The 19,483-nt window shown below is 34.6% G+C and overlaps 1 protein-coding gene across 3 annotated transcripts in view; it reads right to left on the reverse strand.

Annotated features, from left to right (window-relative positions):
* Positions 1–17,984, reverse strand: part of NimA (Nimrod A) — a 90,466-nt gene extending 72,482 nt beyond the window's left edge. The window contains exons 1-2 of one of the 3 annotated variants that reach the window (XM_073967515.1): positions 17,969–17,984; positions 17,233–17,864 (exon numbers count right to left, since the gene is read on the reverse strand). In XM_073967515.1, the coding sequence (XP_073823616.1) occupies positions 17,233–17,643 (411 nt within the window). In that variant the 5' untranslated portion in view covers positions 17,644–17,864; positions 17,969–17,984. Of the gene's footprint in view, positions 1–17,232; positions 17,866–17,968 lie in introns of those variants that run through there. The other 2 variants (XM_073967516.1, XM_073967514.1) reach the window with 2 other exon arrangements.
* Positions 17,985–19,483: the final 1,499 nt, after the last annotated feature.

A 19,483-nucleotide genomic window follows, 5' to 3' on the forward strand; every position in this document is an offset into this window, starting at 1 on the left:
TATCTTAGGGTCGCGTCCCTGCATCCCTGACATACAATGTTATACGTTAAAAATCCACATTGCTGATTTAGTGCAGTTCTTCCATTTGAGGAATATAAAAAAATGCCGTTAATTCTACTGTCTACTATGAATAGTATCTTCACTACCTGGACAGCTAAAATTAGGATCCCCCTAAACATATTGTTCGATGTTGTCCTGATTCCTACTACTAACTACACCCAAAATATTAGAGGTGACTTTCGATTGCATGTTTGAACGCGCGGACCACTGCTATTTGCGACAAGATCAAATGTAGGAAAAACGTTCTCACAAGATCCTCTTCTCGTCTGCAGCACTTGGGAGCTAACAAGACTCTCTGTTGGCCTCTTATAAAGCAATAGACCGTTCTGTGGTAACCTATGCGGCAGCAGTGTGATAGGCAAATGGTAGTGCTATGCAGTGGAATATTCAAACCTGCCAGAATGCCGCTCTGAGGAATGCAACAGGGTGCCGTGACCATCTTCATGCGAAGACGAAGTTGTTTTTTCGATGCATCAGCACATGATTGGATGTTATAGTCATATTTATCCCTGCAAGAATCTTTTGGAAATGGGGGTACCCCCATCCAGGCACATCAGTTGTAGATCTAGATATAGCCAAAGGTACCAACTGGAATCTCTAGTTGTCAGCCAAACTTGCATAGCTTTCACAAGAATGCAGCTGCATTGGCAGTACAAAGATATAGAGAAAATCCCCCCATACATTGGAGCGGAAGAACGCTAGCATCCAAGGCACGATGGGTTTTAGTATAATTAGATTCGTATGGTGCAGTTGTAATTAGAACTAGGAAATCTGCTGCTTCTTTTTAACTGTCTTGCTAAACCCACTCATCAAGACCACATAGCTTCTTATAGAATGCCACAAGTCTTCTTATAAAAGAGCACAAGCCTTATTTCAGAAGACCATAGGTCTTCTTTTTAGAAAACAACAAGCCTTCTTATAGAAGACAACAGGCCTTCTTATAGAGAACCACCGGTCTTCTAATAGATAACCATAGATTTTCTTATAGAAACCACAGGTCTTCCTCTAGAAACCACAGGTTTTCCTATAGAAGCTTTCTTATAAAAGCCAACACCTTATACAAGACCACAGATCCATAGAAGACAACAGGTCTTCCTATAGAAGACCACATGTTTTCCTATTGACGACCGTAGGCCTTCTTAAACACAACACCTCAAAGAAGACCACAGGACTTCTAGAAGACCACAAGTAATATTCTTATAGATGACCACAGATGTTCCTATAGAAGACCACGAACTTCTTATAGGAGACCACTGGTCTTACTATATGAGTCCTCAGGCCTTCTTATAGTAGACCAAATTTATTTTTATAAAACATCTCAAGCCTTCTTATAAAGGCCACAGGTCTTCATATAGAAGACCACATGATCTCTTATAGAAGACCACATGCCTTTTTATAGGAGAACAGAGGTCTTCCTATAGAAGACTAGTGACCTTATTATAGAGGACCACGGAATTTCTTACTGTGGCACACAGGTCTTCTTATAGATAAGACACAGATTTTTACTCACAGATTTTTACTGCGGATACTCGTTGTGTTCTGTATTTCAACGGTAATTTTTTATACCCTCAATTTTTTTCAGGCATTTTTAAATTGATTTAGCCTTGTCCGTCTGTCTATCTGGCTGGCTGGTGCGCATGATACCACTCGAACGGATCAACCGATTCGAACCAAATTTTGCACTTCGTAATATTTTGCTCAAACTCAGTTTAAGTTTGAAGATGGGTCATATCTTTTGGGTACCTCCCCCACAAAAGTTCAAAATTTTTCTGTAAAATGGTGTACACGATAACTTTGATCGGATCGTCACGAAATGTTGAAGGTTAACGGGGGTTCCAGAGAGGATTTTAATTTTGGTCGGATAATATTCATGGGTTCTGATGGGGATCCCGGATGGCAAGAGGTATTTTGATTTTGGTGATGGTCGGATAGTATTCAGGGCTCGGAATTGGAAAAAAACTTATTTTGAGAAAAATTTAAGGTTTTATTCTTATGTGAATATATCCGTTTATATAAGGGATATACAAAGAGCAAAACCTGGCAATGAAAAATCTCATCTTTACAATGATGCAAAGTAGGTTGGCTTAGGTGGTCAAACGACGGAGATATCGCAATAGTCGGTAATACATCTCATTTTTCTTTTTATAATCACGCTACAGGTTGCAATTTTCATCAGATCACCACGACATTTTGAGGTTTAATGGGGGTCCCAGAGAGGATTTTGATTTTGGTGATGGTCGGATAATATTCATGGGTTGAAATGGCAAAAACTTGTGTGGAGAAAATTCAACGTTTCATTATTATATTAATACCTACGCTTCTGATAGGAGTATCCCAAAAGGAAAGTCCGTCGATGGAAGAAGAAAAGATCAGCCTTACATTGATGCAAAGTGGGTTGACGTAGGTGGTCACACAACGGAGATATCGCAAAAGTCGTCAATTCATCACATTTTTCCAGTTCGCAATTTTGATCGGGTCGTCACGAAATTTTTGTGGTTAATGGGGGTCCTAGAGAGTAACAATCCTATTGAGTTTGGTGATGGTTGTATAATATTCAGGGTTCGGAATGGGCAAAAACTAATGTGGAGAAAAATTCAAAGTTTTACTCTTATGCTGCTAGTAGGGGTATTTCAAAAGCAAAGCCTGTCAATGGAAGAATAAAATATTACCCTAACAGTAATGCTAGAGAGGTTGGCGTACATCCCACTTTTCCATTTTTATACCCTACATAAATTTTTCAACGTTTAGTTCTATGAAAAAATATCCGATTCTATTAGGGGTATTTCAAAAGCAAAACCTCTCAATAAACGAAGAAACGTTTACGTTTAGATGCAAAGTTTTTGTAGTCACGCTACAATTCGAAATTTTGATCGAATTTTCACGAAATTTTGGGGGCTGATGGTGTCCCAGAGAGGAGGAAGGCTATTAATTTTGGTGATGGTCAGATATTATGCAGGCATCGGATGTGACAAATATGAAAATATCTACTCTTCTACTAGTAGGGGTATTCCAAAAGCAAAGCCTGTCAATGGAAGTAGAAAAGTCCACCTTTACAAAGATGCAAAGTAGGTTGGCGTACAATTTTTTACTAGAATTGTAATGACGAATATCGTAGCTGGGGTTAGGTGCATTTCAACAAAACACCAATCATAACATTCTGAGGTTTAAATTGATCCCAATTGTGTTACGAAAGTGGTCAAATATTTGTGATATAGACAAAGGCCTATTTATAATTTGTGGAATTTTATTTCCACGGCGGATATCTGTGTATTGATGGTAAAATATGATAAAATAAACTACCCAATTTTGAAGTGTTTTTTGTAATGACAAATACCTATGCCTCTCTTCTTTTTCTCTTCTGCAAAGCTTTCAATCAATCGACAGTAGTCAAATATAAAATTATTAATTATTTGGTGCAGTTAGCCCTACCTAAGTAATTTGGTATAAAGGCTCTCTAAAAATGTTTACCAGTGAAAAGCTTATGCACAGGGGTAGTGGTGTAGGGTATAACATAGTCGGCCCCGTCCCGACTAGGCATATGTTCCGAAGTTATTTATGTCCACTACTTCTGTATTTAATTTTTTGTAGTTTTATTCTGAGGGTATTTTGCTACCAGAAAAGCCGACTGATCTTTTCGCAATTTTTTTTAAACTTCCACATCGTACAGCCACTGGAATCATCTTTCTGCAATGAACTTTGTAGAGCGACTTACTATCCGACCACTCCACACCCCAAGATGAATTCATTTGTATTAATTCTGATTACTTCATCTTGTGTCTGATCAATTGGAAACATTGTTTTAGATATCGTCCACTCTTTATAAGTTGAAACAACATTCACCAGATATGCCTGCCAACCAGCCAACTGCAAGTATTTTGATATGAATTTAATGGCAGTTTGTTGAAATTGTTTGTCGTTTCAAATCGAACATAATTGCAATCTAATGAATTTTTGATTAAATTTTTATGTTTTTTCTTCAGATCTGCTGTTCATACAGCAAATATTTTAAGAATTGTTGCGTTACCATTTGCAAAAACAACAAAAAAAAAAACGTTGATAAGCCCAAACTACTCCATTTAAGGTTAGAAATCGTAACACTCTTACATTTTGGCCGGAACAACATGTTCCGCAATACTGTCGTCTAGTTTGAACGTTAATTTAACGCCTTGGGAAAATTGAAGGAGTTGACACCCAAATGCGTTCTCTTGTTTTCAGATGTTTGACAAAACGAAAACAAAAACCAAAAAACAAGACAAGCGAAGGAGACAAAACGTGACTTGTGGTCAATTAAAAAACAGTCGTCATTCGTTTCAATCTCTTGGGAAATGATTGGCTTAGACATTTTTGTGTGGTAGGTATTTATTTTTAAAATACGTTAACCGTGTGTTGAAAATCTGTTTGAAATCTCTTCTGAGAATTGAGAATGTGTTAATGGCACAGGGTGGTCCACGCATCGAAAATATGTGGTATTTCTAAAATAAAGTGAATGAAGCGAAAATTCCAATAGAAGATTTTTTCTCCAAAAGAGTGGTATTTAGTTTCGTTTAAGGGTTTTAAAATTTATTTTGAAATGTAACAAAATAATGCATTTTTGGGGAAAGAAAGTAAAAACCACTTGGGCATTGTGGAAAAAAAGCATTACATAGGGAGATAAAGCAATAAAGAGCCAACAATAACAATATAACAAAATTAATGTGGTTGGTCCATATTTTGGTATAGACCTTCTGTAATGCACTTCCCTAATTCGCTGTATTTTTCGAGATTTGCTCGATAGACTGCGCTGTATTCTAAAACATTTTGGGATAGAATTTATGTAAAATTAACTCACAAGAACAAATATTTTGAAGAATTTATTCCCATATCTCAATAGACATGAATGTAATCGTAGATTTTCGCTTTTCGTATTTTTCAATTTTTTTCAACGTCAGGAAGATTTGGCTGCTGGAAATAATAACAATCCAAACCATTTAACAGATTTCTGAACAACGTGGAACATACATTACTAGAAATTTCCGCACACAGAAAAAATGGCCTCTCTAACATATGTCCCAAACATATTTTGCAGCAAACATATATTTGTTTGCAAGCAGTCCCAAACATAACAACGCCTTTCATAAAGCAAAAAAACTGTTTTTCTGAGAGATTTTTTAGTTTATTTTTTAATTAGTTTAATTTTATTTATTTATTAGTTCTTTTTATTTATTAATTCTTTTATTTTGTAATATTGTAAATTACCTTTTCACTGTAGTTGTTATCGTCTTGTAAGCATACAGAACAATATGAATCATATGTACATACATGTTGAGTCAATCAGCGCTAGGTTTAGATATTAGATGTTGCCTTTATATTAAAGAAATTACTTTTTTTTTTTTGTATGGCTTTAGTTGACCTTTGGACTTAGTCTTCCTTCTTAATTTAGTTTGGCTTGAGGTCAGGGCAATAAAAACAATTTATATATTTTTTTTTTTGTTTTTATATCTTTTTTATTTTCCAATATTTCGATCAACGTCGTCAATCGTCATCAGGGATTATAATTTCTTTTTGTTCTCGAAAAACAGACTTTAATTCCACATCGATTCATACGGAAAATACCTGTGAATCGATGTGGAAGTAAAGTCTGTTTTTCGAGAACAAAAAGAAATTATAATCCCTGATGATGATCGACGACGTCGATCGAAATATTGGAAAATAAAAAAGATATAAAAACAAAAAAATAAATTGTTTTTATTGCCCTGACCTCAAGCCAAACTAAATTAAGAAGGAAGATTAAAGAAATTACAAATTTGTAGTTGCGAATTATTTGACTGTACAAACTCTGTTTTTTCGACACCAAACGCACTGTTGTTGTTTGGTTTGTCGGTTTGTCAGTTAACTAACAACAATTGTAGCGACAGCGGTAGTTGTTGTGTGTGTGTGGTTTGTTAATAAGGCATTCCGCAGCTGCGAGAGCCCTGTTGTTACTCTCTTTGACCAAAATCCTCTCCACCCACAAAAAATATGTTCTAACCTAAAAAATATGTTGGTACCCAAACATATTAAATTGAAATGTTGCAAAATGTTGCAAACATATATTTGTTTGGACACAGACAAATTATGTTTGGATCCAAACATATATTTGTTTGCAATCAGTCCCAAACAAATATTTGTTTGGATCCAAACACATTTCTAACATATATTTTTCTGCGTGCGTCTATGGATAAAATAATCACGATGCAATTGAATAAATGAAAGGAGCTTACACCTGGGAATGATAAAAAAAAAACAAAAAAAAAATCGTGGACAAAGTTCAAATTTTTAGGTTTTTTTATGTTTAGGATTTTGCTGGGATACCGCAAGTCCTATCAAATGGGATTAGAAAAAATATTGTATCTGTGAAAATTTTCTTTAAGATTGGCCTTTACGATATTTTCTTAGGTTTTACCATTTTTGATATATTGAAGTTCAAATTGGGACAATTCACTGATTGTATCGTCTCCTTAGAATACAATGTCACGACTCAATTTCCCAACTTAAACTTATATATCTCAAAAATGGTACAACCTAGGAACAAATTACAAAAAAAAATATTTTAGAGAATTTTCAGAGCTATAAGATTTTCTCTAGTCCCATTTCGATAAGACTAACCGTTTAACCATTAGTTTCCTTTCCTTTCAGGAAGTTCGGTAAAACATGTAGCTAACCTTCAAAATACCGAAATTCGGAAAATCAAGAAGTATGCTTTTATGTTTTATAATCCCATGGAAGACTAAATACAAAATTTCAATCTTTCGGTGGGATATTGATGTCACAACCTTCAGAATTACGAGAATCGTGAGGTATTATTCTATGGGGGCTATATCGAAACGTGGACCTATTTCGACGAATTTCAGTCAAAAAGGCTTTTACCTCCAACAAAGACTAAATACCAAATTTCAACCATTTCGATGTGTTGCTGTAGCCGCAACCTTAAAAATACCGAAAATCGGGAGATACGTTTCTATGGGGGCTATATGAAGGCGTGGACCTGTACCGACAAGTTTTTGGGGGGAAAGTTGTATACCCCAACGAAGACTAAGTACCAAATTTCAGCCATTTCGGTGTGATAATAAGGCTAAAACATTCAAAATACCGGGTGGTCCGTTCTATGGGGGCCATATGAAGGCGTGGACCTATACCGACAAATTTTATATGGAACGTTTAATACGCCAAATGAAGACCAAATACCAAATTTCAGCCATTTCGGTAGAATATTGAGGCCACCACTTTCAAAATACCGGAAATAGGAAGGTACCGTTGTATGGGGGCTATAATAAGGTGTGGGACTGTACCGACAAGTTTTTGAGGGAAATTTATATCCCCAGCGAGGACTGAATACCAAATCAGGAGGTACGTTCTAGGGGGGCTATATGAAGGCATGGACCGTATAATACCCAAAATGAAGACCAAATAACAAATTTCAGCCATTTCAGTGGATTATTGTGACCACAACCTTCAAAATACCGAAAATCGGGAGGTACTCTTCTATGGGGACTAAACTAAGGCGTAGGACTGTACCGAAAAGTGTTTGGGGGAAAATTTTTATATCACCATCGAAGACTGAATACCAAATTTCAGGCATTTCTGAGGAATTGATGCCCCAACCTTCAAAAACCCGAAAATCAGGAGGAACGTTCTATGGGGGCAATATCAATGGTGGCTATTGCAATACCAAACATCCTAGGAGTAATATAAACTCCTATACCAAATTACAAAGCTCTATCTTAAAAATTGCGAGCTGTGTCTTGATTTCAACAGACGGACGGACAGACGGAAATGGTTATATCGACTTAGAATTTTACCCTGATCAAGAATATATATACTTTATAGGGTCTCCGATGAATATTTCGATGTGTTACAAACGTAATGGCAAATGTAATTATACTCTCCATATTATGGTGGAGGGTATAAAAATGTGAATTTTGACAGCGATTTCTTTAAAAATATTATATCATACATCCCTGTATAAAACCTGAAGTTCAATGCCAATGAAACTGTAATACTGAGTGCCTGTGATCATCACCCTGCTAGGATGCAAACTATTGTTCATCTTAATTATGTCTTTAGCATGAATCTATAGCAGTAAGTGAAGAAGTTGTTAAAAAGTTTTTAAGTTGTAATTACGAGAATTATTTTTCTTTCGGACATGTTGATAAAAAGAAGGTAGCATATAATTTAGCTCTTTACTCGTTGGAGGGATGGTCCTGGGCAATTGGCTTTTTATTTTAAAAGTAAAAATGCAAATTCCTAAAATCGGTTTGGATCAGCTGCCACTTCATTTCAAGACCAGCGGTCCACTGTAGATAGTTTGAAAAGAGAATAAAAGAGAGAGGAACAGGAAGGGATAGGAAAACGGAGGAGAGTGAATAGAACAGACTTGGAAGGATTAGTTGAACGTAATAACATCTTGGATGACCCGCCCTATAGCCATTTAAGGCTCCTGCAGAAATAGCACAGGGCCGCAGAATCTATGGATGATAAATAAGAGAGATGTAATCTCATGAGCACCAAACAGCCTGTACATATTTTATGTCAGATTTGAACACGGACAGAGAAAGAAGTCGATTGTTTCAGTCTCATCCACTTCCCTCCCACTTATAATGATCAGTAATGACCTCTACAGTAATTCTGATCTCTGACTTGCGAAGTGAGAGAAGTCACACAGTTACGATACCTTGTACCAAGGTATGTACAGCCAGATTATGACAATTTGCTCAAAGTATAATTTATTGAGTTTGCCGAGGGAAAAGTAAAGCTTTTACCCGTTGGCCAGGAGACTTTGAACCACGCCTTTCTAGTTCATCAACTGTCTTGTTTCTCCAATCCAACACAATATAACAACTATAAAAAAGTTCTTAAGATAGAACAATTATTTGAACAGTAGTAGACCGTAATGCCTTTACAGCAGAAGTATTGGCTTTCACTTTACTCTTGTAGTCATGCTCATAATATTCATATTTCAAAATTTTAAACATTTGTGAGGAAGGTACCGGAAGGCCACTCCTTTCGGACCTCCAGCCTCACAAAAAGTTCTTTCCGTAAAAATTGCAAAACTACCTTCGAACAGCATTTAAACTGTACATACGCGAAGATATTTAATTTTTTTGTGAGGGAACTTCGTGGAACTTGTTGTACATTTTCACTATAGATAATTTGGATAGAATTTTAGGCCGAAAATCGATTTTTGCACTTTTAATAACGCGAATTTTCTATTTTGATTTAAAGAAAGCTTGAAATTTTGAGTGTGGGCTGTTGTTGGTGTGTAGGGGTGAGATAAGGCTGCGTTTTTGGAAATTCGAACTAGAAGGGTACGAAAAGTACTAAAATGTACTAAATATGGTACCCTTTGTATTAGACAAACGGGAAGAGGTAGAATTGTGAAATTTGGAATGAGGGTCACTGATGGCGTGTTAGAAAGATGTACCAAAGGGTTTTTGGAAAATCGCCTCTTTGTATAGGAAAAGTACTAAAAATTACTAAATTTAGTACAAATTGTATATTTTGAACGGATATTACTAGAATCTTTGAATTTGGTATGGAAATCAGGGTTGGGAAATTCGTACTTATGTGTACGAGAAGTACTAAATAGTACTTAATTTAGTACAATTTGGATTTGGGTGAACGGATATAGCTAGAAGCCTGAAATTTAGAATTAAAATTACTGTTGAAATGTAGGATTGAGATATGAGGGTGGTTTCAGAAATTTATACTTATGTGTACGAAAAGTTCTAAATGGTACTAATTTTAGTACAATTTGGATTTGAGTGAACGAATAGAGCTGGAAACCAGAAATTTGGAATTAAGATTATTGTTGATGTGTAAGATTGAGATATGGGGGTAGTAAATTCGGTTTTGTAAATTCGTACTAATGTCTACGAAAATTACTAAATGGTACTAAATTTGGTACAATTTGGAGTTGGGTAAACGGATAGAACTGCAAACTTAAATTTGGAATTGGGATTACTGGTAAGGGTTAGGATTGAGGTATTGAGGTAGCTTTGGAAATTCGTACTTATGTGTACGAAAAGTGCTAAACGGTACTAAATGTTGTACAATTTGGATTTGGGTGAACGGATAGAGCTGGAAAACTAAAATGTGGAATTAGGATTACTGTTGAAGTGTAGGATTGAGATATTGAGGTAGCTTTGGAAATTCGTACTTATGTGTACTAAAAGTACTACAGTGTACTAAATTTGGTACAATTTGGATTTGGATTTGGGTAAACGGAAACCTGAAATTTGGAATAATGATTACTGTTAAAGTGTAGGATTGAGATATGTGGGTATTTTTGGAAAATCTTACTTAAAAGGTACTAAATTTGGTACTATTTGTATTTGATTGAACGGATAGAGATTAGAGGTGGACGCGTGTCGTGCCGTGAATATTGCGTGTTCGTGCCTTCTCGAAAAACGCCGTGTTTGTGCGTGAATGTGCGTAAAAATTTTGGTCCGTGTTCGTGCATGTTCGTGCCTAATTTTTTAGGCACGCGCCCATCTCTAATAGAGATAGAATTCTAAAATTAGGAAATAAAATTACTGTTGGAGTATAGGATTGAGGTACTTTTGCAAATTCGTACTTCTTGTGTACGAAAAGTACTAAGTGGTACTAATTTGGTTTTAGGTTAACGGATAGAGGATTACGATTACTAATGGAGTGTAGGATTGCGATAGTTTTTTGAATTTCGTACTTATGTGTGCGAGAAGTACTAAATGGTACTAAATTTGGTATACTTTGGATTTGGGTAAAGGGAAAGAGCTGGTATTTTGGAATTAAGATTACTGTTGGAGTATAGGATTGAGATATGGAGGTATGTTTGGAAATTCAAACTTAAAAGGTACTGAATTTGGTACTATTTGGATTTGGTTGAACGGATAGAAATTGAATTCTGAAATTTGGAAATAAGTATATGTAGGAGTATAGGATTGAGGTAGTTTTGGAAAATCGTACTTTTTGCGTACGGAAAGTACTAAATGGTACTAAATTGGATACAATTTGGATTTAGGTGAACGGATAGAGCTGGAAACCTGCAATTTGGAATTAAAGGAATCAAAGGTCAACTATTATTACACCAAAAAGTTTATTTTTTTATTTTTATTTATTTATGTCAAATTCATATATGATACAAAAGCCAAAAAAAAGCCAATTATATGTATCTTAATACAAAATAACCTGAGTTAAAGTTATAAAATAATAAAATTACAGCCTGTTCATGTATGTCAACCGAAAGGTTTTTTGCGCTTCGAAAGTGGAAAAAAATCATTTTCTGTTCATGTAAACGCCTTCAAAACGAAAATCTATGCGACCGACAAGCCATACGAAATAACACGTAAACGTACACCTTTCCATTAAATTTGAGTTTATGTATTTCGAAAGGACTGTCTCTTATAGAAAGAGAATGTCAAAATCACTCACTTGGTTTGTAGCTGCCGTGTAGAACGTAAATTCGAGAATAATATCAAAAATCTTAAAACAAATTTATGCAACACATTCTTCAAACAAAATAAAATTTTTTTAGGCACGTTTTAATGGTGGTTTCTTTCATTATTTTGAAGAATTCAATCAAATAATATACCGACACATTTTATTTTTCAAACAAAACAAATCACACATATTCCAATGTTTGTATGTATATGTGGATTTTGTTTTCATTTCTCATTTGGCTCTCATTTATGGAACATAGTTGTACAAATGTGCGTTCAAATTAGTAGTATTTCGCATAGGATACGTAACGGCACTCGCACGATAGTTTGCGAAATACATGAACGCATTTTTAGACGGAAGTGAGTGACTGCTTTCCTTTACAGGTTTCCGTGCGACATACATGAACAGGCAGTTAAAGTTTAGAATCTATGTTATGTTGGCTCCCCAGCCATAAACCAATATACAACATTTCATTAAACCACTACAAATGTCTCCAGTAAGTGATAGAAAAGGTGTACAGAAGTACACCTTTTAATCGAAGGAATGTAGGAAATGACTCAAAATTTTCAAGCGAAAAGCAATATTACTATAAGAGAAAATCCGTAGTTCAAGAGGCAGTGCATTGGAACCTCGCGCTACCCTGACGAAACTAGCGTAATAGTTTTTACAAATTCTAGGAATAAAAATTCGAGGACTCCTAGAGGATTGTGAAAAAGAGAATATACTTCTAAACGAGCGAGGAGAACCCGTTTTAATATTATTTTAGAATAAGAGTAAGCAACGATATTAGACAGACCTGTTAAAATATTATCCGAGAAATTGTATTGTATTGTATATTATTCCCTTTCCGCATATGAAGTAGCGGGTATTTTGCTAGTAGTTTTATATTTTAGACTTTTTGCCGGAGCCAGAGTCGTGAAAAAAGTTCGACTCCGGCCACACTTATCAATAGTTTTTAAAAACAACGATTTCTAAATCAGTTAAAGGACCATAATTTAAATACAATCCTTTTAATCTCTATTTGATTACGAAATGCATAAGGGAAACATTTTTGGGTTAATTGATTGTTTATAAAACACTTTGGAATAATGTTTTCATGTCCCACATATTCTTGGGGAAGATTTTCTAGAATATTTACTGTCATCTCATAGAAGACTCACTGGTCCTTGAAATCACATGTTGGACTTCAAAGAAATAACATGTGGTACTTTAAGAGAAATTACGAGCATTATCTGTATAGAATGGTGGATATATTAATTTCTATGTCTATTTAATTATATCCGAATGCCTGTTCGGCCGAGCTTAACATTGGTTTTACTTGTATTATTTATGAGGTGGTAGACAAAGGAAGCGTTCCACCATAAAATACTAACTTTGTCATTCCGTTTGTCCGGATAGATCTCTCATCATTTTAGATGGAACCATATAAGTAAATACAGAAGTTAAATTTATTCTTAGGATGTTTGTAACGAACCGAAATTCCTTAAATTTGTTTTAAAATCTTCGCTAGTGGTATAAAACATTCCTGCAAAGAATTGTACGTATAGGTTTACGATTAAATATAACACAATAAGACCTTACAGTACGATTTTGTATTTCAAAGGTTTTTTACTTTACACTGTGCCATACGGGCAAAATTAAACATATTCTGTCACCGCAGCTACGTACTGAGACCTTAGGAACATATTTGTAGTTGATTGTTTTCTTGAATTTGGAACGTCTTTTTATACCCTCCACCATAGGATGGGGGTATATTAAGTTTGTCACTACGTTTGTAACTACTCGAAATAATCATTGTAAACCCCACAAACTATATATATTCTTGATCAGCGTGCAATTCTACATCGATATAGCCATGTCCGTCCGTCTGTGGAAATCACTCTAGCGTCCGAACGGACGTAGGTGGATGAAATTTTGGGAAAATCTATTAAATGTACGTAGGACTTTTGGTATTGAAAGCGGGCTATGTAGGTCCACGCTTTCGTATAGCCCCCATACAAAATGACGCGTGACGCGTCATCGTTTTAAGGAATTTTTAAGATATTTGTCCCATTTTACCACCGAATTGGTTGCAATTTGGTATTTTGTGTCTTCAGAGGCCAAAAAACATTCCTACCAAAGTTGGTTTATATAGGTCCACGTTTTGGTATTACCCCCATATAACGCCCCATATAAAGTACGCGTCATTTTAATATATTTTGAATGTATTAGTCCCATTTGACAACAGAATCGGTTGTAACTTTGTATTTTGCATTTCCAGAGGCTAAGAAACATTTCTACCATAAAATGTTTATATAGTTCCTCGTTTTGATATAGCCCCCATAGGACGATATCTCCCGATTTTCGGTATTTTGAAGGTTTTGGCCTCATTATCATGAAATTTGGTATTTAGTCTTCGTTTGGGGTATAAAACTTTCCCCCAGAAATTCGTAGGTATAGGTGCACGCCATCATATAGCCCCCGTAGAACAGTACCTTCCGATTTTAGGTATTTTGAAGGTTGTGGCCACATTAATCCACCGAAATGGCTGAAATTTGTGATGGAGGGTATAAAAAGTTCGGCCCGACCTAACTTAACGCTTTTCCTACTTGTTTAATTTGACCTCGGTGATTTTGACCTTGAATATAAAGATCTACAACTTTACCTCTAAGAGTAAATCAAAATTATCCGATTTCACTAGAATTCACTTTTCAATACAAAATCCTTAGGTAATGTTTGCTCAATTAATTAAAAACGTTCATAAATTATGAACTTCGTTCTTAATGAGACAACAATAAATATCACGCTACGGTGTTCTGTCACCGAGTATGGTCAACTTTCAATAACACAACAAAATACAAACACAATTATCGGCCAGCAATTACCGTAATTTGGTATTTCGGGTCTCATTGGACACCTAAGTCAAATTCGGAAAGGTGTAAATATATTCGTCTTTGTTTTGGTAGAAAAAGCTTAAAACGATACCGTCCGATTAAATTATTTTGCTACATGTTCATACTGAAGTGGGAGTTACTTTGTATTCCGGATTCCCAACTGATAGAAAACATCTGCGAAGAAAACGAATTGAATCCGAGTTTCACAGAGAGAAGAAACTATTGATTTTTGTGATGGTCGGATAATATTTATTGGTCGGTATGGGCAAAAAACTTATTTGGAGAAAATTCAACATTTTATTCTTATGTGAATATTTCCGCTTCTAGAAGGAGTATTCCAATAGGAAGGCTCATCGATGGAAGAAAAAAAGATATCCTTTACATTGATATAAATTATGTTGGCGTAGGTGATCAAATAATGGAGATACGGCAAAAGTCGAGAATGGATCTCATTTTTCATTTTTTTTTTTGTAATTAATTTACAGGTAGGAACTTTAATCGAATAAATTTTGGTGGTTGATGGAGTCACACATGGAAAGAAGCCTATAAATAAATAATGGTAATGGTTATATCTAAGAATACAGTCGAAATCGCTTATAACGACGATATCCTAAAGTCCCGAATTTCTGCCCTTTATATTTCACACAAATAAATATCGCCTATAACGTCATCGCTTATAACGTCATATCGGTTGTAACGTCGATTTTTGTGAAATATTTTAATTTTGCTATCGGTTATAACGTCAAACCATACGAAGAAGAAAAATGTCGCTCAATGTTTTCTTGTATGTATAGTTTTTTCAAGCTCAAACAACTACAAAATTTCAAACATATGCACAACATGTTCGAAGACGGGTTTGGACAACTGAATTACGACTCACATGTAGGCTAGAATTTTTGCCACCCAATGTCACATCTGTTTTATAACCCATGAACGAAGGTGTAATAAATTCATTAAAATCGCATTGCCAGAATCGGCAAATGTCCATTATCTGAGTTAAATTTAAAACTTATGTTGGAATTCAAAAGCCCTAACTAAAATAACAGATTATTTTAAATAAAGCCACATCCTATATTAACGTAACATATCTGCTAAGGAATGAATTTAATATCTTTATTTTTAATACTTTGTTTTTAAGTAATTTCTACAAATGTATATAGAATGAAAAAGTAAAAAAATGAATTGATTTTATTTCCTTAGTAAAACAATGTATTTATACCCAAAAGTCACTATACATAATATAATTTCAACTCTTTTATAAATATCGTTTATAACGACTATCGCTTATAGCGTCCGATTTTGGTCGGTCCCTTGACCGACGTTATAAGCGATTTCGACTGTATTGTCAAAACTTATTTGTTGCTTCCACTCCACATCAGAGTCATTGTTGGCTCCGCACCTACTTAAAGGCATTTGATTTAGGTTAGTTTGCAACCATTTCTATGGGTCGTCAAAAATAAAAAAAGTTATTTTTTTTATTTCTGTGGCTTCTGCATTCCATACTTCCTGGAATTAAATTGGAATTCTGACGTTTTTCCATTAGATTTTAGGAGCTTAAAAGATCTTATTTTCACTTTAAATGAGACTACAAAAAACCTAGTTGGGTTTGTCCTGTCAGATTCAGTTCGGATTTTATGGCCTCATCTAAACTACATGTTTTTGCATTTATCGGGCCTTTATTTCAGAATCGAATGGGAATTTGGCATTACTATCTTTAGCAATATTATAGCCCTAAAGCAGTAGAACATTCTTATTGAACAGACCACACAAGAAAAACCTCTATCTAGGGCATCAAAGTCGATAGAATATAGTAAATTTTACATAATTCTCGTCTGTATATGCTAAACTATTGAGAGTTGAGCCAGGCAACCTTTTGTAAAAATCTTCAAAATATTTCACAGCAATTCTTCAGAACATTCTGAAACTCAAAAATGCTTACTTCATGTTGGTTCAGCGGTATTTTATATCATATCATTTTCGACAGATATTTCAAACACTGTTCACATGACAAGTTTATTCTCGCATTTGGGATTTCAAAATATTTTTTATTAAATTTTCGTTGAAAAATATTCTACAACAAGGGCATGTTCCGAAGAGTTGTGTATTACATTCTAGGGAATATTTTTCGAAAAGAAAACATTTGAAAAACAAAACAGTTTTGGAGATATAGTGCGAAATGTATACAATTTATGGAATTTTTAGATATGTTATAAAATTTAACGCAATAAATGTTGTTATTCGAGTTCATTATTTCTCCAAATATATTATTCCTGCCCTTATCTACAAATTTGCTTCAGAGGTCAGAAAAAGATTCACATTGGTTTCTGAGATATAGCCCCGATATGCTTTAAACAGTCAATATTTAACAATGTTTAAATGGTGCCATAAAATCCAAGCTGGATTTGACACAACAAAACCCAATTAGAGTTTTTGTCGTTTTTGTCTGTACTTTCAAAAAAACAAATTGTTTGCACAAGGTTACCTTAAAAATGTTGGCAGTGGTTCTATATCTGTTTCTATATCAGCATCACAATATATTAAAAACATAAACATGTAAAAGTGGAGGAATGGAAGAAAGATTTTTTTGATAATTTCACAGCTTGGCAAAGGCAAATTTTTATAACACCCAACAGTATATTTTTGAAAGAAATACTAGACTGGTGCCAATAATATATAAGCTGATTTTTCGGAACTTTCCCATTTTCATAAACAATTTTATTTTTTTATTATTTGCTGATTCTTTGAAGTCATATTCATGTAGAATATTTTTTATTGTTATTGTGTATTTTTCCTTTTATGTTCGGCACAATTTGTTTTATTATTTTGTTGTAAATTATAATTATTACATATCTTTTTCACCCACCTGCACTTTGACAATTTCTCGCATTTCCGTTTGATAATTAGAACAGCGTGGTGGAAATTCTAAACACCAGGTGGCGGTGCGAATTTTCACCGGTTGCATTGAGGGTGAGCGTATTTGTTCCACATATTCTTCTTCGCGTGTGCAAATGTGTTTATCTTCCAATGATGACGGGACACCTGTTGGTGAAACATGTTGATTTGTAACAACAACATGTTGACTATGATTTGATGATGACGGATTAATGGAATCACCTAAAATTTGTTTGGTGTTATCGGCACTAACATCTCCAATAATGCCAGCTGTTAAATCTGTGTTAATTTTCAAACCATTATCATTGGCCTTTGCCACAATGCAAGTGACAAGTAAATTTGTGATCAATAATATTTTTAAACACTTCATAAAGGGTGTCATGGTTGAGGGAGTTGCTTTTATTTTGAAATTATTATTTTTATTTTCTATTCCATGACTTCCACTTTGTCTGGCACTTTCACTTTTAGAACATATTTTTCTCCAGTTTCCGTTTTCCGCAAAACCTCTGTTTGTTATGTTTCGTTACTTTGCGTTAAGGCACGTTTAAACGTTGTCGTTGTATAGCTCGAACTGATCTCTAGAATGAAATTTTTGCCGTTGAACTGAAATTGAAATTCATGTGAAATGTGTGTAATTTTCGTTTTTTTTTGTGTTCATACATTTCATTGTGTTTGTTGTAGAACATAAATGTTCTGTCGACTCTCACCGAAATGTCTCCAAAATCTGTAGAAAAATAAAAAAAACAGTTCCCAGTCTGTTATGAGCGTTGATTTTGATGATAATGATGTTGTTAATGCGTTTAATCTCTGCGTCACATTGTCTGCTCACAAATTTGTATGCATTTGTGTCATTACAATGCAGCTAACGAATATACAAATAACACACAATGATCCCCCTAACCTATGATCGGTGATCTCCCCATCAGTTAGAGTAACCGAGTAGCCACAATGTCGACAACGCCAATAATAACAACAGCTACTTAACAAAATGCTTCTGATAAAAAATAAATAAAAAATGATGTTATAGTTGTTGACTGGTCGAACATTGTGAATCCACGAGACTCTATAAGTCGCCTAAAAATAATTTTAAAAATCCATGAGACCCAATTAGTCGCCTAAAAATATTTTTAAAAATCCACGAGCCTCTATTAGTCGCCTAAAAATATTTTTAAAAATCCACGAGCCTCTATTAGTCGCCTAAAAATATTTTTAAAAATCCACGAGCCTCTATTAGTCGCCTAAAAATATTTTTAAAAATCCACGAGCCTCTATTAGTCGCCTAAAAATATTTTTAAAAATCCACGAGCCTCTATTAGTCGCCTAAAAATATTTTTAAAAATCCACGAGCCTCTATTAGTCGCCTAAAAATATTTTTAAAAATCCACGAGCCTCTATTAGTCGCCTAAAAATATTTTTAAAAATCCACGAGCCTCTATTAGTCGCCTAAAAATATTTTTAAAAATCCACGAGCCTCTATAAGTCGCCTAAAAATAATTTTAAAAATCCATGAGACCCAATTAGTCGCCTAAAAATATTTTTAAAAATCCACGAGCCTCTATTAGTCGCCTAAAAATATTTTTAAAAATCCACGAGCCTCTATTAGTCGCCTAAAAATATTTTTAAAAATCCACGAGCCTCTATTAGTCGCCTAAAAATATTTTTAAAAATCCACGAGCCTCTATTAGTCGCCTAAAAATATTTTTAAAAATCCACGAGCCTCTATTAGTCGCCTAAAAATATTTTTAAAAATCCACGAGCCTCTATTAGTCGCCTAAAAATATTTTTAAAAATCCACGAGCCTCTATTAGTCGCCTAAAAATATTTTTAAAAATCCACGAGCCTCTATTAGTCGCCTAAAAATATTTTTAAAAATCCACGAGCCTCTATTAGTCGCCTAAAAATATTTTTAAAAATCCACGAGCCTCTATTAGTCGCCTAAAAATATTTTTAAAAATCCACGAGCCTCTATTAGTCGCCTAAAAATATTTTTAAAAATCTACGAGCCTCTATTAGTCGCCTAAAAATATTTTTAAAAATCCACGAGCCTCTATTAGTCGCCTAAAAATATTTTTAAAAATCCACGAGCCTCTATTAGTCGCCTAAAAATATTTTTAAAAATCCACGAGCCTCTATTAGTCGCCTAAAAATATTTTTAAAAATCCACGAGCCTCTATTAGTCGCCTAAAAATATTTTTAAAAATCCACGAGCCTCTATTAGTCGC

Source organism: Musca autumnalis, unplaced genomic scaffold (genome assembly GCF_047663935.1).
Source record: "Musca autumnalis isolate F117 unplaced genomic scaffold, ASM4766393v1 scaffold_2, whole genome shotgun sequence".
NCBI lineage: Eukaryota > Metazoa > Arthropoda > Insecta > Diptera > Muscidae > Musca > Musca autumnalis.